At 40.9% G+C, this 14,057-nt stretch overlaps 1 protein-coding gene across 1 annotated transcript; it reads left to right on the top strand.

Moving 5' to 3' along the window:
- The first annotated feature begins 1,515 nt into the window (after positions 1 to 1,515).
- Positions 1,516 to 11,066, top strand: chst3a (carbohydrate (chondroitin 6) sulfotransferase 3a). Its single transcript, XM_086170675.1, has 4 exons — positions 1,516 to 1,881; positions 6,021 to 6,184; positions 6,466 to 7,002; positions 7,920 to 11,066. The coding sequence occupies exons 2-4, from the start codon at positions 6,105 to 6,107 to the stop codon at positions 8,614 to 8,616; spliced, it is 1,314 nt and encodes a 437-aa protein (XP_086026801.1). The 5' UTR covers positions 1,516 to 1,881; positions 6,021 to 6,104; the 3' UTR covers positions 8,617 to 11,066.
- Positions 11,067 to 14,057: the final 2,991 nt, after the last annotated feature.

Below are 14,057 nucleotides of genomic sequence, written 5' to 3' on the forward strand. Positions count from 1 at the left end.
ATCATTTGAAACAAGACCATATGGCCTAATCAGTGCATGACACTGGCCAGTAAAGCGATATACAAATAAATGAATTAAGATGCACAAAACTCTCTCCATATAAACAAATCCAAATGAATTAAAAACTTTGCTCGGGAAAGCCTAACCTCTTAATAATGATATGCCAAAAACATTTGGGTTTTGACATCAGTGCACTTGATGAACAAAACTTTCCTTTTCCACAACTTTATAGTGAAATGCTGTAATATGATTTGGGGACATTTTAAGGTATCACGTTTTCCAGAATGGAACAGAAAGCCCTTGACTAGTGCTGCCCTTGACTGCATTCCTTTACTCTGCTGCCACCAAGAGGCGGGACCACACACGTAACCTAAAAACAACAAATACAAAAAGTCAATAAAATAAATAAACAATGACTTAACGTGCACACAGGTTGGCTTTATTCCAATGAATATGTAGAGTAAGTTCTGTGACATATATAGTGGTTTTTAAAAGCACACAGAATTGAGGCTGCGGATGTTATCCATCCCCTCTGGCAGCAATAATTCCCACTGAAACTTAATTCTATGATAGTGTTGATAAAACACCAAAAATGTTTCTCAAGTGTAATCTAGGCCTCAAAAACCTGCATTAACTGCCAGTGTGAATCCGAAAATACAGAAGAACTTAGTTATATCAGAAGGAGGTAAAGGAATAAATCAATGATTTTACACACTTGCAGAACATGATGTGGCAGTTGATATGAAGCACAAATGTCCCCCTATGGGTTAATATTCCTCATTTTAATTATGAATCAAATAAACTGTACTGTTGTGTCTTCCATTTCAGAAAATCCATACGTTTACAAAGAATAATGCTGTGTTTAACAGAGTGCATTGAGGATTTTGAGGTACTTCTGGAACCTTCTAATGGGGAAAAACTATGACAGTTTTAGTGCACCGGTGTTGTTAAGTTTGTTGCAATCAAAATCAGTGTTAAGCAATGTAATACAATGTCAATGCCACTCCCAACCTGACACACCCACACACAAACACACACCAACACACACACACACTGACAGTCTAAAGTGTTAAATCACAAGTACAAGAAGCCAAGATCCGCTCAAGAGCAAGATCAGAACGTGATTCTCATTTGAGAAGTGAAGTAAGGAAGGAAAATGCCATTTGTCTTTGGACATATGCCCATTCATTTCCCCCCAAATTATGACTGTGTTAAAGGTGTCTTTGTATGAATTCAGTTTGTAAATCGGCCCTGTCTTAAGTCTGGTGACTGAATAAAAATAACAGAAGAGAAGTGTTTGGGGTGTGACAGCTCCTCGATCCCGACCTGAGAGAGTGTTCGTAGGCCGGTGTCTTTCACTGGGCGGTGTGTTTTATACAGGGGGGTCTTTGTACTGGCGCCTTTGCTTTTGGGAGTCACGTGACCTCTCCCTGCCCGGGCTGAAGAGGGGCGACGTGACGCGTGCGTCGTTCTCTCTTAATGGGATCCGGCGCAGGAACGAGGAAAAAAGTTTTTGGAAAAGTCACCAGAATAAAGATGGACATAATTTTTTTTTTCCTCTTGCATTCAAAGACGACGAACACTTTGGGTGTTTAAGCATCTTCGATTTCACATCACTTTGATTTTTTTTTTTTAATTTAATATTTTTTTCAACCCCGATCTCACTGCTCTCCATCGGTTACCGGTGGCATTTCTGTCCGAGGCGTCCGTCCGTCCGTCCGTCCCTCCGCCTCCTTCTTCCCTTCGATCTCACGTCCTGGGACAATGAAGCCGTGTGTCCTCGTCCGAGACAATGCCGTGGGATGCCGGGAAGGGGGACTGCTCGGCTTCTCAGGAGATCACGGATATTTCGCTGGACTGCGGCGAGAGATCAGCCCGAAGGTTCGTTCACACCGGCTTTCTGCGCATCTCCTCATTGTGCAATCGTGTGTATGTGTGTGTGTGTTTTCTTTCGTGTGTTACAAACGAGGAACGCAAACCGACGACGTAAACACCCCGCTTCTCAAATAATAAACGGTCTCGTAAGGATCATTTCCGAGTTTCATCCCATCAGGCGCGTCTGCCTTTCGTGAGATGTTGCGCGTTTTTTATCGCAATAGTGCGAATATGGAGGTTTCCCGCGCCACGCCCCCCCCGCCCCCTCCAACCATCAATAATTGTGATTACAGATGTGAAATAATCACGTTAACAGATGTGATCGGGTCGAAATCACTCCGATGCCGTGAGATTCCCAAATCATTCATAGGTTTTTTAACGTCTCATTCAGCAAGAGGTAGATATTGGAAAAGCCTCTATTCTAGAGCGACCCCCTCCCCCTCTAAACGCCTGCTATAGCATTCAATGGGTACCACACTCACGCACACGCACACGCACACACAGGAAGCGAGTCGGTTTCCATCCCTCCAGAGGGCATTGCAATGATTTGACATTGCTTTACTGGTTACTCTCACCAACTATATTCTCAAACCCTTCCTTTTTCAACTTTTTTTTTTTTAACTTTAGTCCTGCATTTATCTGCCCTACGTGTTTCTCAGATGATGCAGTTTAGGTTTTGGATGTTTGCTTTTGGTTCCACAATGGGATCTCAAAAAAATTGTTCATTTTATCTTATTTCCAAAGATTGAATCTGAGATGCGGAGTATTTTAAATGTTAAGAACCACTGACAGTCGACCGGTTACATTTTTATCCTCGGATGCACTTTTGTCATGATGTTTGACCTGCAAATGAAAACATGTAACGTAGTGTTTAACTGAAAAAGAATCATTCAGAATACGACAAAATGTTTCAACTCTGACCATTGTATTCTCTGCAGATATACGTAGACAAGCAGAAATAAGCATAAGGAGCTAATTAGTTTGACAAAAGCTAAGTTATGATGGCTCGAAAAATGTGTCAGCATCAACAGATTGGTTAGTCTTGTGGTCTTTCCCTCAGCGTTGTGGCCAGTAGACTACCTGCCACAGGTTGACCAAGACATGACCGCTGGTTAGTTGGCAACAGGTTCAGGAGCACACATGTTCCTGGGGTGATCCCACAGGGTTGCACTTGCAATAAACGCTTAAATGTTAATGCCAACTGAGAGAAAAAATGTAATTTCATACAAATTCCTATGGAAGCGCATTGTTGACCTGGTTAGAATGCTAAGGCCACTGTCAGATATTTCACATTTCCGCAGCTAAAATTATTTTGAAATTGCTGAATATGACATCGTTGATAGACATCTTGATCTCGGTCTTGGCTCCTCAGTGGTGGAACAAACTTCCAAAAAAGGTTAGAACAGCGGGGTTGCTGCTGAAAACATACCTCTTCACCAAGCACTATCCTACTATCGCATTTAGCCCCCAGCTTCCCCGGAAAAAGAGAAAAAAAAACATTAACAATGAAATGAATGTATGTATTTATATGGTTCTGAGATGGCTATTTGGTTGAGTGGTCACTTCTGACTTCCGACTACTGTACTTCTGATCTTCGGTGACTGAATTGCACTTTTTGGAAGTCACTTTGGATAAAAGTGTCTGCCAAGTGATTGTAATGTAATGTAATGTAATGTAATGATAGATCAAGAAACTCAAGATGGCTTCCAGAATTTCTGTGATTGATTTGATTGTCCAAGGTTTGTTACATGTTGACATAAAGAACAATGCAGAAAAGGAATGTTTTTTCCAGCTCACAAAACCTCTGTGTTTAATGTGGCTATGTGAGGGGGAGCATGCAGCACCTGAGGGCTTCTGACTGGAGTTGTTCAAACTGTGCATTGTATTAGTGGCATAAATCACAGGCCTTCACTGGCTTGACATTTGGATCCCATTCAACATACACAACACCTTAGAACTCACTTATGCTAAATGCCTGAAACTGACTTCCGAGGGAGCTCTTTGTTGAAAACGTCATATTTGGACCTGCGCAAATAATTTCGAATAGACATGCAGTATCAGCTTGTAACATGCGTTCCTTTCAGCTTGTGGACCTTTGACACTTTTATGGACCTTTTATTGATGCCACTAAAAGAAATGCCCTTGTAGAGATCATTAGTTTTAAGGAGCATCCTGATGTCTCACACCTGTACAAGAGTTGGATTATCACTTCCCCTTGTCAAGAAGAAATGTTTTCCAGTGTGGATGCCTATTCAATATTTTTGCCAAAACATAAGAAAAAAACACTGTTGCCAATAGTATAAATGTTTGTTTTATTGCTTGAACGAATAGAAAATGCCAGCAAAAAAATAATGCCGCATGAATTGCAGTTTTCACTGTAGTTGCTATTTGTCCTGCTCAGGGTCATATTTGATACATTTTATAGCATTACTTGACATGCCAGCAACTGTAGACCATTATGTACGCAAAAGAAAACTACTGGAATCTCACAAAAACTGTCATACTTTTTTGAACGTATGTTGTTTTTGTTTCAATCCTTACATCCAAAGGGATCCCTAAAACCCCCAAAAGTGTCTAAATCTAAATGATTGGTTGTGATTTCTGCAAAAATGGAAAATAAACTGCCAAATGAAAAAGACAAAAAAAGAGGATTCATAACCCGCCATTGTCAGCCTGCTAAAAAAGTTAATGTCTGAGGAGAATGAGAAGTTGTGCTTATTTTAATGAAACACTAAACCTGAACAGTCAGGCTTGTTTTTTGTCCCTCATCTTAACAATTAAGTAACGACAGATGTTCATGTTCATCGTACAAGACTGACGTTCTCAGAGCTGAATGTGAAATATCTGCTCAGTGTGATGAATTTTAGCATCAAAACAGATCTGAGTCACATTCTTTTACGGCACAGAGAGCCTTCCATAAAAGCAAGAAGAGAAATTGAAATTTCACATTTATGCATTTGAATCATTTTTATGGCCCACTTACTGCTTCATTAATTCGGGCAGATGTTCTAATGCTTTGGTAGATCACTGTCAAATCATGGCATGACATGGAAATGACTTATTGATGCCGATATAGGACTTACAGGATTTGTTAATTGTTTCACGAATGGCACATAGGTTGGTCGGAATTCCAACTTCCTTTCTCCATGAGAGACTACCTACGCTTTTCAGAAGACCGCCATTAATGTAATTTGTTGTGAGATGATAAACAGAGTGATGTGTATTTCTGCTTGAGCAGATAGTCAGATTTGCCAAACGCTCCAGTGACTCTTGAATATGTAAAAGTGCTCAGCTTAAGTGCCTCAGCCTGACAGTTTGACAGCTCTGGCGTATTAAGTTCAGATAATTGGATGATATTTACTTACAGACTACACATTCACACAGCAGCAACTTGTAAAGAGTGTTTTTCCTCTTAATGATATCCTTTGTAGAAATTATTCTTGACATACGACATAGAGGTGTGGGGTATTTTGATATTTGAAAAATGACCTACACCCTAACTTGGAATGTGTGATATTAAATATCAAAATTGCTTGCAAATCTGGTGAAATCTATTGGTATGAGCCACCAAGTTATGACTTGCTCTTGACTCTATTAACAGTGCTTCTTGACACATCCATAGGAGATCATCTTGCTCAACAGGCTGAGACTTGCCCCACACTCTTTCGATTCCCTGAGAGAATGAATTAAAAAAATCACATGAAAGATGATGCAACCCTGTATGCTCCCCTGTATGGACATCATAGGTTTGAAAACTGATTTGTGTAAAACAAGCAATCATGGAATTCCGGAATCTAAATTTCGCCCTCTGACTGTGGCACGTACAAGCCCTACTCTGTTATTGCTGCCACAGAAAAACATCCCAATTTACATTAACTCTCCCCCCTCTCCCCTGTGGCATCCAAGTCCCCAGCCCCCCAAGCAGAGTTTTCAGACAGAAATCAGACAGTTTAGGGAAAATTTTATGTTGTTCAAAATGCTGGATATTCTGGAGGTTTCAGATCAGCACTTTTTTAACCACGTTTTTAGTCGTCTGAAAATAATGAGGGTTAATCTTTCAGGACTAACAATGGGAGATTATGTCATCTTGTTTTTGTGTGCATATTGCTCACTCTGCTTGTTTCTGTCGTTGTCTTTTATTGCAGAATGAAGCTCTGCTCTCAGTTTAAAAAGCAATGACCAACACATTGGCTGTGTAGACGATCAATAATTAAACCAGGACTCAAAAAATGAAGACCAAATATGCTATTGTCTTCATCTGCATTGTTGCCCTGGTTATCATCGAGAAGGAGAGCAACATCATTTCAAGGTAAGAGAAGTGATTTTATTTCTGTCTGTGGCATCTTGTTTTCTGGAGAGAAAAAACAAGAATCGTTAATAAAAATCTCAAACTATGAGTCAAACATTCAGGAGATCTTTAAACCAAATAACATTTACACGACAGTCGGAGGGATTTTTTCGGGCTGAGTCATATAGACAAGATCTTGACAGTATTCATATGCCTCCCCTTGGTTTGAAAACAGTATATAAAGCATATTCCAGGCTTTATCTACCTTGTTTGGTTATTTACTATATCCTGTTCCTCATTAGGGTCTCTGATAAGCTGACCCAAAGGCAGATGCCACAGCAGACCCCACCACCTTCACTGGATTACAGGAACACAACACAGAATGGCCTGACAGTGCTAAAATTGCTGCTCTCCAACTTTAACGACACAACAGAGGATTACTCGGATGAGGGGAGAAGAGAGAAAGAAGAACTGAGCACCTCCAACAACAGCGTCCGTCGCAAGGACATTTTACTCCTGGCCACCACGAGAACAGGCTCCTCATTTGTGGGGGAGTTTTTCAACCAGCACGGAGAGAATATGTTCTATTTGTTCGAGCCTTTGTGGCACGTAGAGCGCATGCTGACCACGGCCACAGAGACCAACAACGGGACAGTGCTGGCAGGAATCTACCGGGATGTACTTCAGGGGCTCTTTCTGTGTGATTTCTCTCCTTTAGAGAGGTTCATCTCTCCCCCACCTCAGGAACACATCACCGCAGCCCTTTTCCGTAGGGAGTCTAGTTTATCACTTTGTGAAGAACCTGTCTGCACTGCTGTGATCAAAGATGTTTTTGAGAGGTAAAGTCTATCAATATATTCTATATTTATGAAATGAAAGATAACAGTTGAATATTCAAATATATATATATATATATATATATATATATATATGTGTGTGTGTGTGTGTATATATATGTATGTATATATATAGATGTATGTATTTGTATATGTGTACAGTGTTTCTATCTATCTATCTATCTATCTATCTATCTATCTATCTATCTATCTATCTATCTATCTATCTATCTATCTATATGTAGGTATACACACACTATATTCTGGTATATATACTCATATAAGGGGAAAGATTTTCCTCTTTTTCAATCATTTTTTGGGCTGAAGATTTAGCCTCATATTGTCAGAAGATTTAGCTTAATACATACTTTTCGAAAATTTTGGTTGTTTATTCGGTTGTTTTTTTCCTAATTAGGAAATTTAACAACCCTCTCTATTTCTTATTGCATTCGTATTACTTCAGTTAACAGGTGAAGGTGGAGGGACTTTTTTCCAAAAAAATCCAAAATTGATATTACTAAGTTCCACTTTGCAATTTAAATATGTTTAAAAATTTATATTTAGAATATATCAGTGATAAATGAAATAAAATCACAGAAAACAATATTTGAAATATCACACAAGCCACTGTGAACCAGTTACTAGTTTGGTACGCAAGTACACAGGTTTTTGAGACTTTTGATAATTCGCCTCAATTTCTGCTCATAAAAAACACAAGATCCGATCTTTGATAACTATTTCTTCAGTATATCAAATAATGTAGAGAGGATTAAACTAAACTGTGCCCCAAATGCATGGTTACACACCTACTTTGGAGAAACAAAGAAAACGCCAGACAACTCCTGTTTCCTAAATTATTGCTTCTGTTCTGCAACAGTATTTTTGACAGAATTAAACATACAGAACTATATTTGTTGCAGGTATCACTGTAAAACTCGTCGCTGCGGGCCTCTGAACTTGACTCTTGCATCGGAGTCCTGCCTTTCAAAACAGCACCATGCCATTAAGACTGTCCGTGTGCGTCAGCTGGAGACGCTCCAGCCTCTGGTGGAAGACCCCCGCCTCGATATTAGAATTATACAGCTTGTGCGAGATCCACGTGCCATATTAGCATCTCGCATGGTGGCTTTCTCTTCAAAATACCAAACATGGAAGGCATGGGCGCAGGATGGCCAAGTGCCTGAGGATGATGAGGAGGTGAAGAGGCTGAAAGGTAACTGTGATCACATAAGGATGTCTGCAGAGGTTGGACTCAGCCAGCCTCACTGGCTGAAGAGGCGCTACATGCTGGTACGTTATGAGGATATTGCTCGCTATCCCATGCAAAAGGCAGAGGAGATGTACAGCTTCACAGGGATCCCATTCAGTCCCCAGGCGAGGGAGTGGATTCTGAGGAACACACAGACCACACAGGAAGCCAGTGGGATTTATTCCACTCAGAAGAACTCATCGGAGCAGGCAGAGAAATGGAGATTTAACATTCCCTTTACACTGGCTCAGGTAGTGCAGAGAGTTTGTGGACCCACCATGAAGCTGTTCGGATATCGGTTTGTGGATGATGAAAAGACATTGATTGATAAATCTGTCAGTTTGCTAGATGAGAAATTGTTTCACTAATTGTGAGATTGTAATGAAGCTTTGAATCTGCAGTAGGTGGGACAGAATGGATGAGAGCCACCAGAAGCCATTATTGCACAAACCAAACACCATAAAAGACATAAAAAATGTATTTATCATAATCTTATTGCTGTCATTAGCATTTTTGCCATAAAAATAATATTCTTACTGATGAGGTGCCTCTACATAAGAGAGAAAAAAACAAGTATTTATTTGTGTTCTGTGGTCACTGAGATGCCTGGTATCTAAGCTTTATGCCATTCTAGTATATTTCGCCAGGATGAAATGCGAGCCTGGCTTGCAAGAGATTAACATACAAGATTTTATTTATAGCCAATCTTATATAGATTATCAGGGATAAAAAATAATACAATGAAAAAGACAACAGCGTGTTTGGTTTGATTGTGTGCACGTATGTTCACAAATTTCATGGGGCTGGAACGGATCGTTTTTTTATTTTTATTTAACGGATCTTTATTGAAAGACCAACAGAATCTCCTAAGATGCTGTTTTAAGGACTTGATGTATTTGAAGAATAGAATTGAATGTAATTTTGGGATGTCAGGAGGCCAAGTCCTGTGTTTCAAAACTGTATAATCTGAAAGCGCCATCTTTTTAATACCTAGATTTGTAGGTTAACTTGTAATTCTTTACCACCTCTCCAACAAGGTGTTGACTCACAGTTGGCTCACTGACTCAAATGCAAATGTCAGTTGTGGAAGGCTTTTCATCACTGTCTATCCCAAAGTCCTATATTACAGCTTTGTTGTGAATGTTCGCACACCTGTGTTGTACTTTGGCTGGGGAGTTGGAGAAGCAAACCTGTGGCCAAAAGCAGTCACATTATGTCATCACCTATACAGTCAACATTTAGTTGATATAATACTGAACTGTAACATTAATATAAAACATACGAGTCTGTATATTATACCATATTAATGTAGCCTGCAATTTTAAGTGAACCCAGGTGCTGTTGCGCCTAACTGTCACTCCTGATGGTATATAAAGGCATCCACTATGACTCTAGTTCAATTGCGGCATTGTGTCGAGCTTGGCGTCGTCTCCGTTCAAGCTGCCGCATTGCTTATGGAAAAGGATATGAATTTGAAGTCCATAGAGGAGTGGGCTTGTGCTATCCCTGTGTTAAAACATTAAAATCGATGCTTGTGTTTCTTGAGCTGCCTACAATAACTTTAGAAGTATTCGAGGCAAAATGTTCCGTCAAACATGCAATGCATCTAAACAAAGAAGAATTTTGTATTCAGTCCTCCTCTACTAAGATAAAATTGGAGTGTATTTCTCTAAAAATACTGAGGCCTGTGTGATTAAATGTTTTTGTTGAACAGGATTTTTTTTAGAACAACAATTAATAATATAGTATTTCGTATGCTGTATATTTAAGATTTTAGATTTTACATATTCCATGTGCATATCATTTAACTGCCCAATTAATGTAGTAGAGTAAAATAGTAGGGAAGAGTAAAACAAGTAAAGCATCAGATGTAATTTTGATTAAGTAAACTGATCAATGTATCCAATGTATCTGTGCAATGTTTGACTAAACCAGCATAGATTTGGCCTAAACTGTCATATTGTCTGTAACTAAAAAAAGAAACATTTTGGTCTCAAAAAGGCACTTTTGACTCCAGTAAGTGTACAAGTTCAATATACATAGTTGAGAAAGTCTAAATGTGAATTCATCCTAATTTTAACCCTAAAGTTTATTCCTAAAATTTATTCCTAAAATTTATTCTAATTCTATCCTAATTTATCCAGTTATTAAGTACAGTTATTTTATTAGGCTAAGGAAGTTGCATTTAAATTAGAAGTAACTTTTAAATTAGCCCTTTTGAATCTACCATGATTTAAGATTTGGCAACTGTGCTGGTTATTTTCTGTGCAGTTGTTAAATGGACGCTGTTTCTTTAACTTTTTATTCTTGACTGAATTTGACTTTGGAAAGCCAACATTGTGTTTATGGTATTCTCAAAATAGGACCTGGATGTGTTTGTCAGTGTTTTTATTTTTGTAGAGAACAGTATCATGCTAGTTTGTGGCAAATTTAAATTTTTGGCCTTAGGCTTAGCCCCCTTTTTTTATATAATTAAAGTTAACTGCAGGAGCACTGTGGTATTTTCATACCAAGAGGTGAGGAATAGAGCAATGTCATTATCTGTTTCAAGGTCTGAATGGGGAAATATTTGATGAAGCAGCATTCCTCAGCTAGATTCCAAACATCTATGTCTACATTCATAAAACTGTATGTTTTTGTATTTTGTTCGGAGGCATTCAAGGAGACAAAAAAATTAAGACGACATGCATAAAATGGGGATTAACGTGTTCTTTGTAGCATTCTCTCTGTCTGGCGTCACTTCCAAATGCATGCTGTTGCCAAGGATACCCTAAGAGCCTGAATGGGAAATAAATAGGAAAAAGGGTGAAACAGGGAGCCCATTCATGTCTGCATTCTTTTTGCCTGCTTTACACCACAGCTGAGAGAAATCACTTTAGAGTTCACAGCTGTTGATCAAGCTGTTTTTATACAACATTATTTTGTCAAACATTGCTGAATATTCCCCTCAGTGACACAGCAGACGTTATGAGTTCTCCAAAGGGGAAGAAAGTTAATGATAAGTTAATAAAGAATATTATGGGCCAGTCTGAAGTTTCCTGAAGTCAGCATGAAGGCAATGTATTTGATCACCCAGTATTTTTTCCTTTAGACAGTTTTACCTCAAAAGCAAATGTTGGTCTCATTCTGCCTTCATAGTATTTATTGTTATTTTTGACATGTTAGTAGAAACAAAAAAGCAGAGACTTGATCCTGCGGCCACCAAACTGGATCCCCTCAACACCCTGGCCGCACCTAGAAATTCTGTCTATAAAAGTTATGAACAGAATTGGTGACAAACAACAGTCCAACACTCACTGGAAACGGGTCCGACTTACAACCTGCAAAGCGGACCAGGCTCCATTCACGCGGAGCAGCAGAGGCGTGTCATCCAGGACAGCCAGCCCTACAGCATCCAGAGCCTTGAGGAACCCAGGGTGGACCTCATCCACCCTGAGGGCCCTGCTACTGAAGAGCTATTTTATTGCGTCAGAGACTTCAGCCCCAGAAATAGGTGTGTACGCTTCCCTGCTATGTTTGGGTCTGCCAGGTCTGACTGGCATCCTCCCCCACCATCAGAGCCAGCTCACCACCAGGTGGTGATCAGCTGACAGCTCCACCCCTCTCTTCACCTGATTGTCAAGGACATGTGGCCGCAAGTCCGACAATACGATCAAAAGGTTGATCAAAGAACTGTGGCCTAAGGTCTGCTGGTGCTCAGTGCACATATGGACACCTCTATGCCTGAACATGGTGTTTGTTATGGACAATTCGTGATGAGCACAGAAGTCCAATAACACAATGTTGCACTGTCGTTACCCACGTGAGCATTGAAGTCTCCCAGTAGAATGAGGGAGTCCCCAGTGCAGGCGCCGAGACAGGGGGCAATCGATGTACCCACACCTGCCCAGCACCTCTCACCGGGGGCAACTCCAGAATAAAAACGAGTCCAGACCCTCTCGAGAGGCCTGGTTCCAGACCTCACGCTGTGTGTTGAGGTGAGTCCGACCATATCTAGTTGGAATCCCTCAGCCTCATGCACCAGCTCGGGCTCCTTCCCTGCCGGAGAGGTGAGATTCCATGTTCTAAGAGATAGCCTCTGCAGCCGAGAATTGGACCGGCCCAAGGTTCCCCGGTTTGGCTACCGGCCGGCTGATAGTGGATCTGACCTCCTTGGCCCTTCCTGTGGGTGGTGAGCCCAGGGGAAGGGAGACTCCCGTTGTTCCTTTGGGCTGTGCCCAGTCGAGCCCCTTGGGTGAAGGGCTGGCCACCAGGCGCTTACCACCAAGCCCTGTTCCCAGGCTTGGCTTCAGGGGGGGCCCAGGTGACCCGCATCTGGCTAGGGAAAACTGGATCCACTGATTGTCTTCTTCTTGGGAGGTCTCCTGAGCCCTACATTGTCTCGTCCCTCACCTGGGACCTGTTTGCCTTGGGTGACCCTTCCAGGGGCATAAAGCCCCCAACAACATAGCTCCCAGGATCACTGTGACATGCAAACCCCTCCACTACGGTAAGATGGCAGCTCACAAACTCTCTAAGTCAGCAAACTAAATTTGACATGAAAAGAAACTCTGTTTCATCTTTACCTGTCAGTGACTATACTTCCTAATTTATGATGTGATTGGCAGCAAGCAAGAGTAGCTTTTCGTGATGCACTTTTTAAATAGTAATTGAGATGGAATCTGGAGCTGGAGCTTCATTAACCTGGTGGTATAAATTGCTTGGATCAGGTTATGTCCTATAGCAATCGGTACAATTAATATAATATGTAATCCTTGTGTGCGGGGTAGGTCCGGGGTTCTGTCAAACAGCTGGCACCTAAACAACATGACATAGTCTTCCCCAACATAAGCTTGAGCCGGAATAAGATCCAGTTTGTTCAATCTGAGTTGATGATGAGGATGAAGAGTGGTCATCTGTATCATACAGGTAAGGCCCGATCCACGACCCCCTGCTGAGTGCTACCATAATGGCCTTGGTTTGATCTTTTGCCTTTTATTGGCTGTTTGTCCCCGAGTCACAAGTACATTTATTGCCACCAACTGAGCCAGCAATTACTCTCACAATTACTCTTACATCTCACACTGATATCTGTAAAGAGAAGAAGACAACCTGCCCTCCCTAACAGCGCTGACCTGGGAGAAGGAGGCCTTTTCCCCTACAATCCCCAGCTGTTAACGTCACACTACATCTTGCTCGCTCCCCGTGGGCGCCGACCTCTAGCGTTGTCTGTCCGGGATGTTGTTTGATTAGATTATATGTTGAGCAAAGTAAATGTAATGACTTCTTCATGAGCAAAGCAAGTATATTGATTTCTTCATTCCCCCTCTTGGCCTCTCAAAAGAGGCCACCCCAAAGCATAACAATCATTACATTTTAAGCTGTGCACTTCTGGTACATAAAAATCACTTCAGGGTCACACCCTCTTGCTGTGGTTTGTAAGAGCGACCTTCCCTTTGGACTAACATATAATCTCCTTTTGGATCTCTTTCTATAGCGTTGTTGATTAAGTGAACAATTAATTGGTGAGCGCAAGGAACAAAGCAGCATCCGCATAAGTAAGCAATGTAATAAACACAGCTAGAGAAATGAGAATAGAGGCACGTAGAGCCTTGTATTTTCCAAAAACGTTAAGCCACGTGCCTCATATAGTGGTATCTACTCCAAAGTGGTCCTTCATCTTTTTATTGAGCATGCGAAGGCCGTCCAAGGCCTCCGACAGTTTCCCACCTGTGGCCGTGTTGTTTGGAATTAATGTACAGCATTGGTCACCAAATATACCGCATACTCCTGACTTTTCTGCTTATAACATGTGTAACGTAATAAAATT

Source organism: Fistularia commersonii, chromosome 2 (assembly GCF_037954325.1).
Source record: "Fistularia commersonii isolate RoL2024-O1a breed Wild chromosome 2, RoL_Fcom_v1.0, whole genome shotgun sequence".
Lineage (NCBI taxonomy): Eukaryota > Metazoa > Chordata > Actinopteri > Syngnathiformes > Fistulariidae > Fistularia > Fistularia commersonii.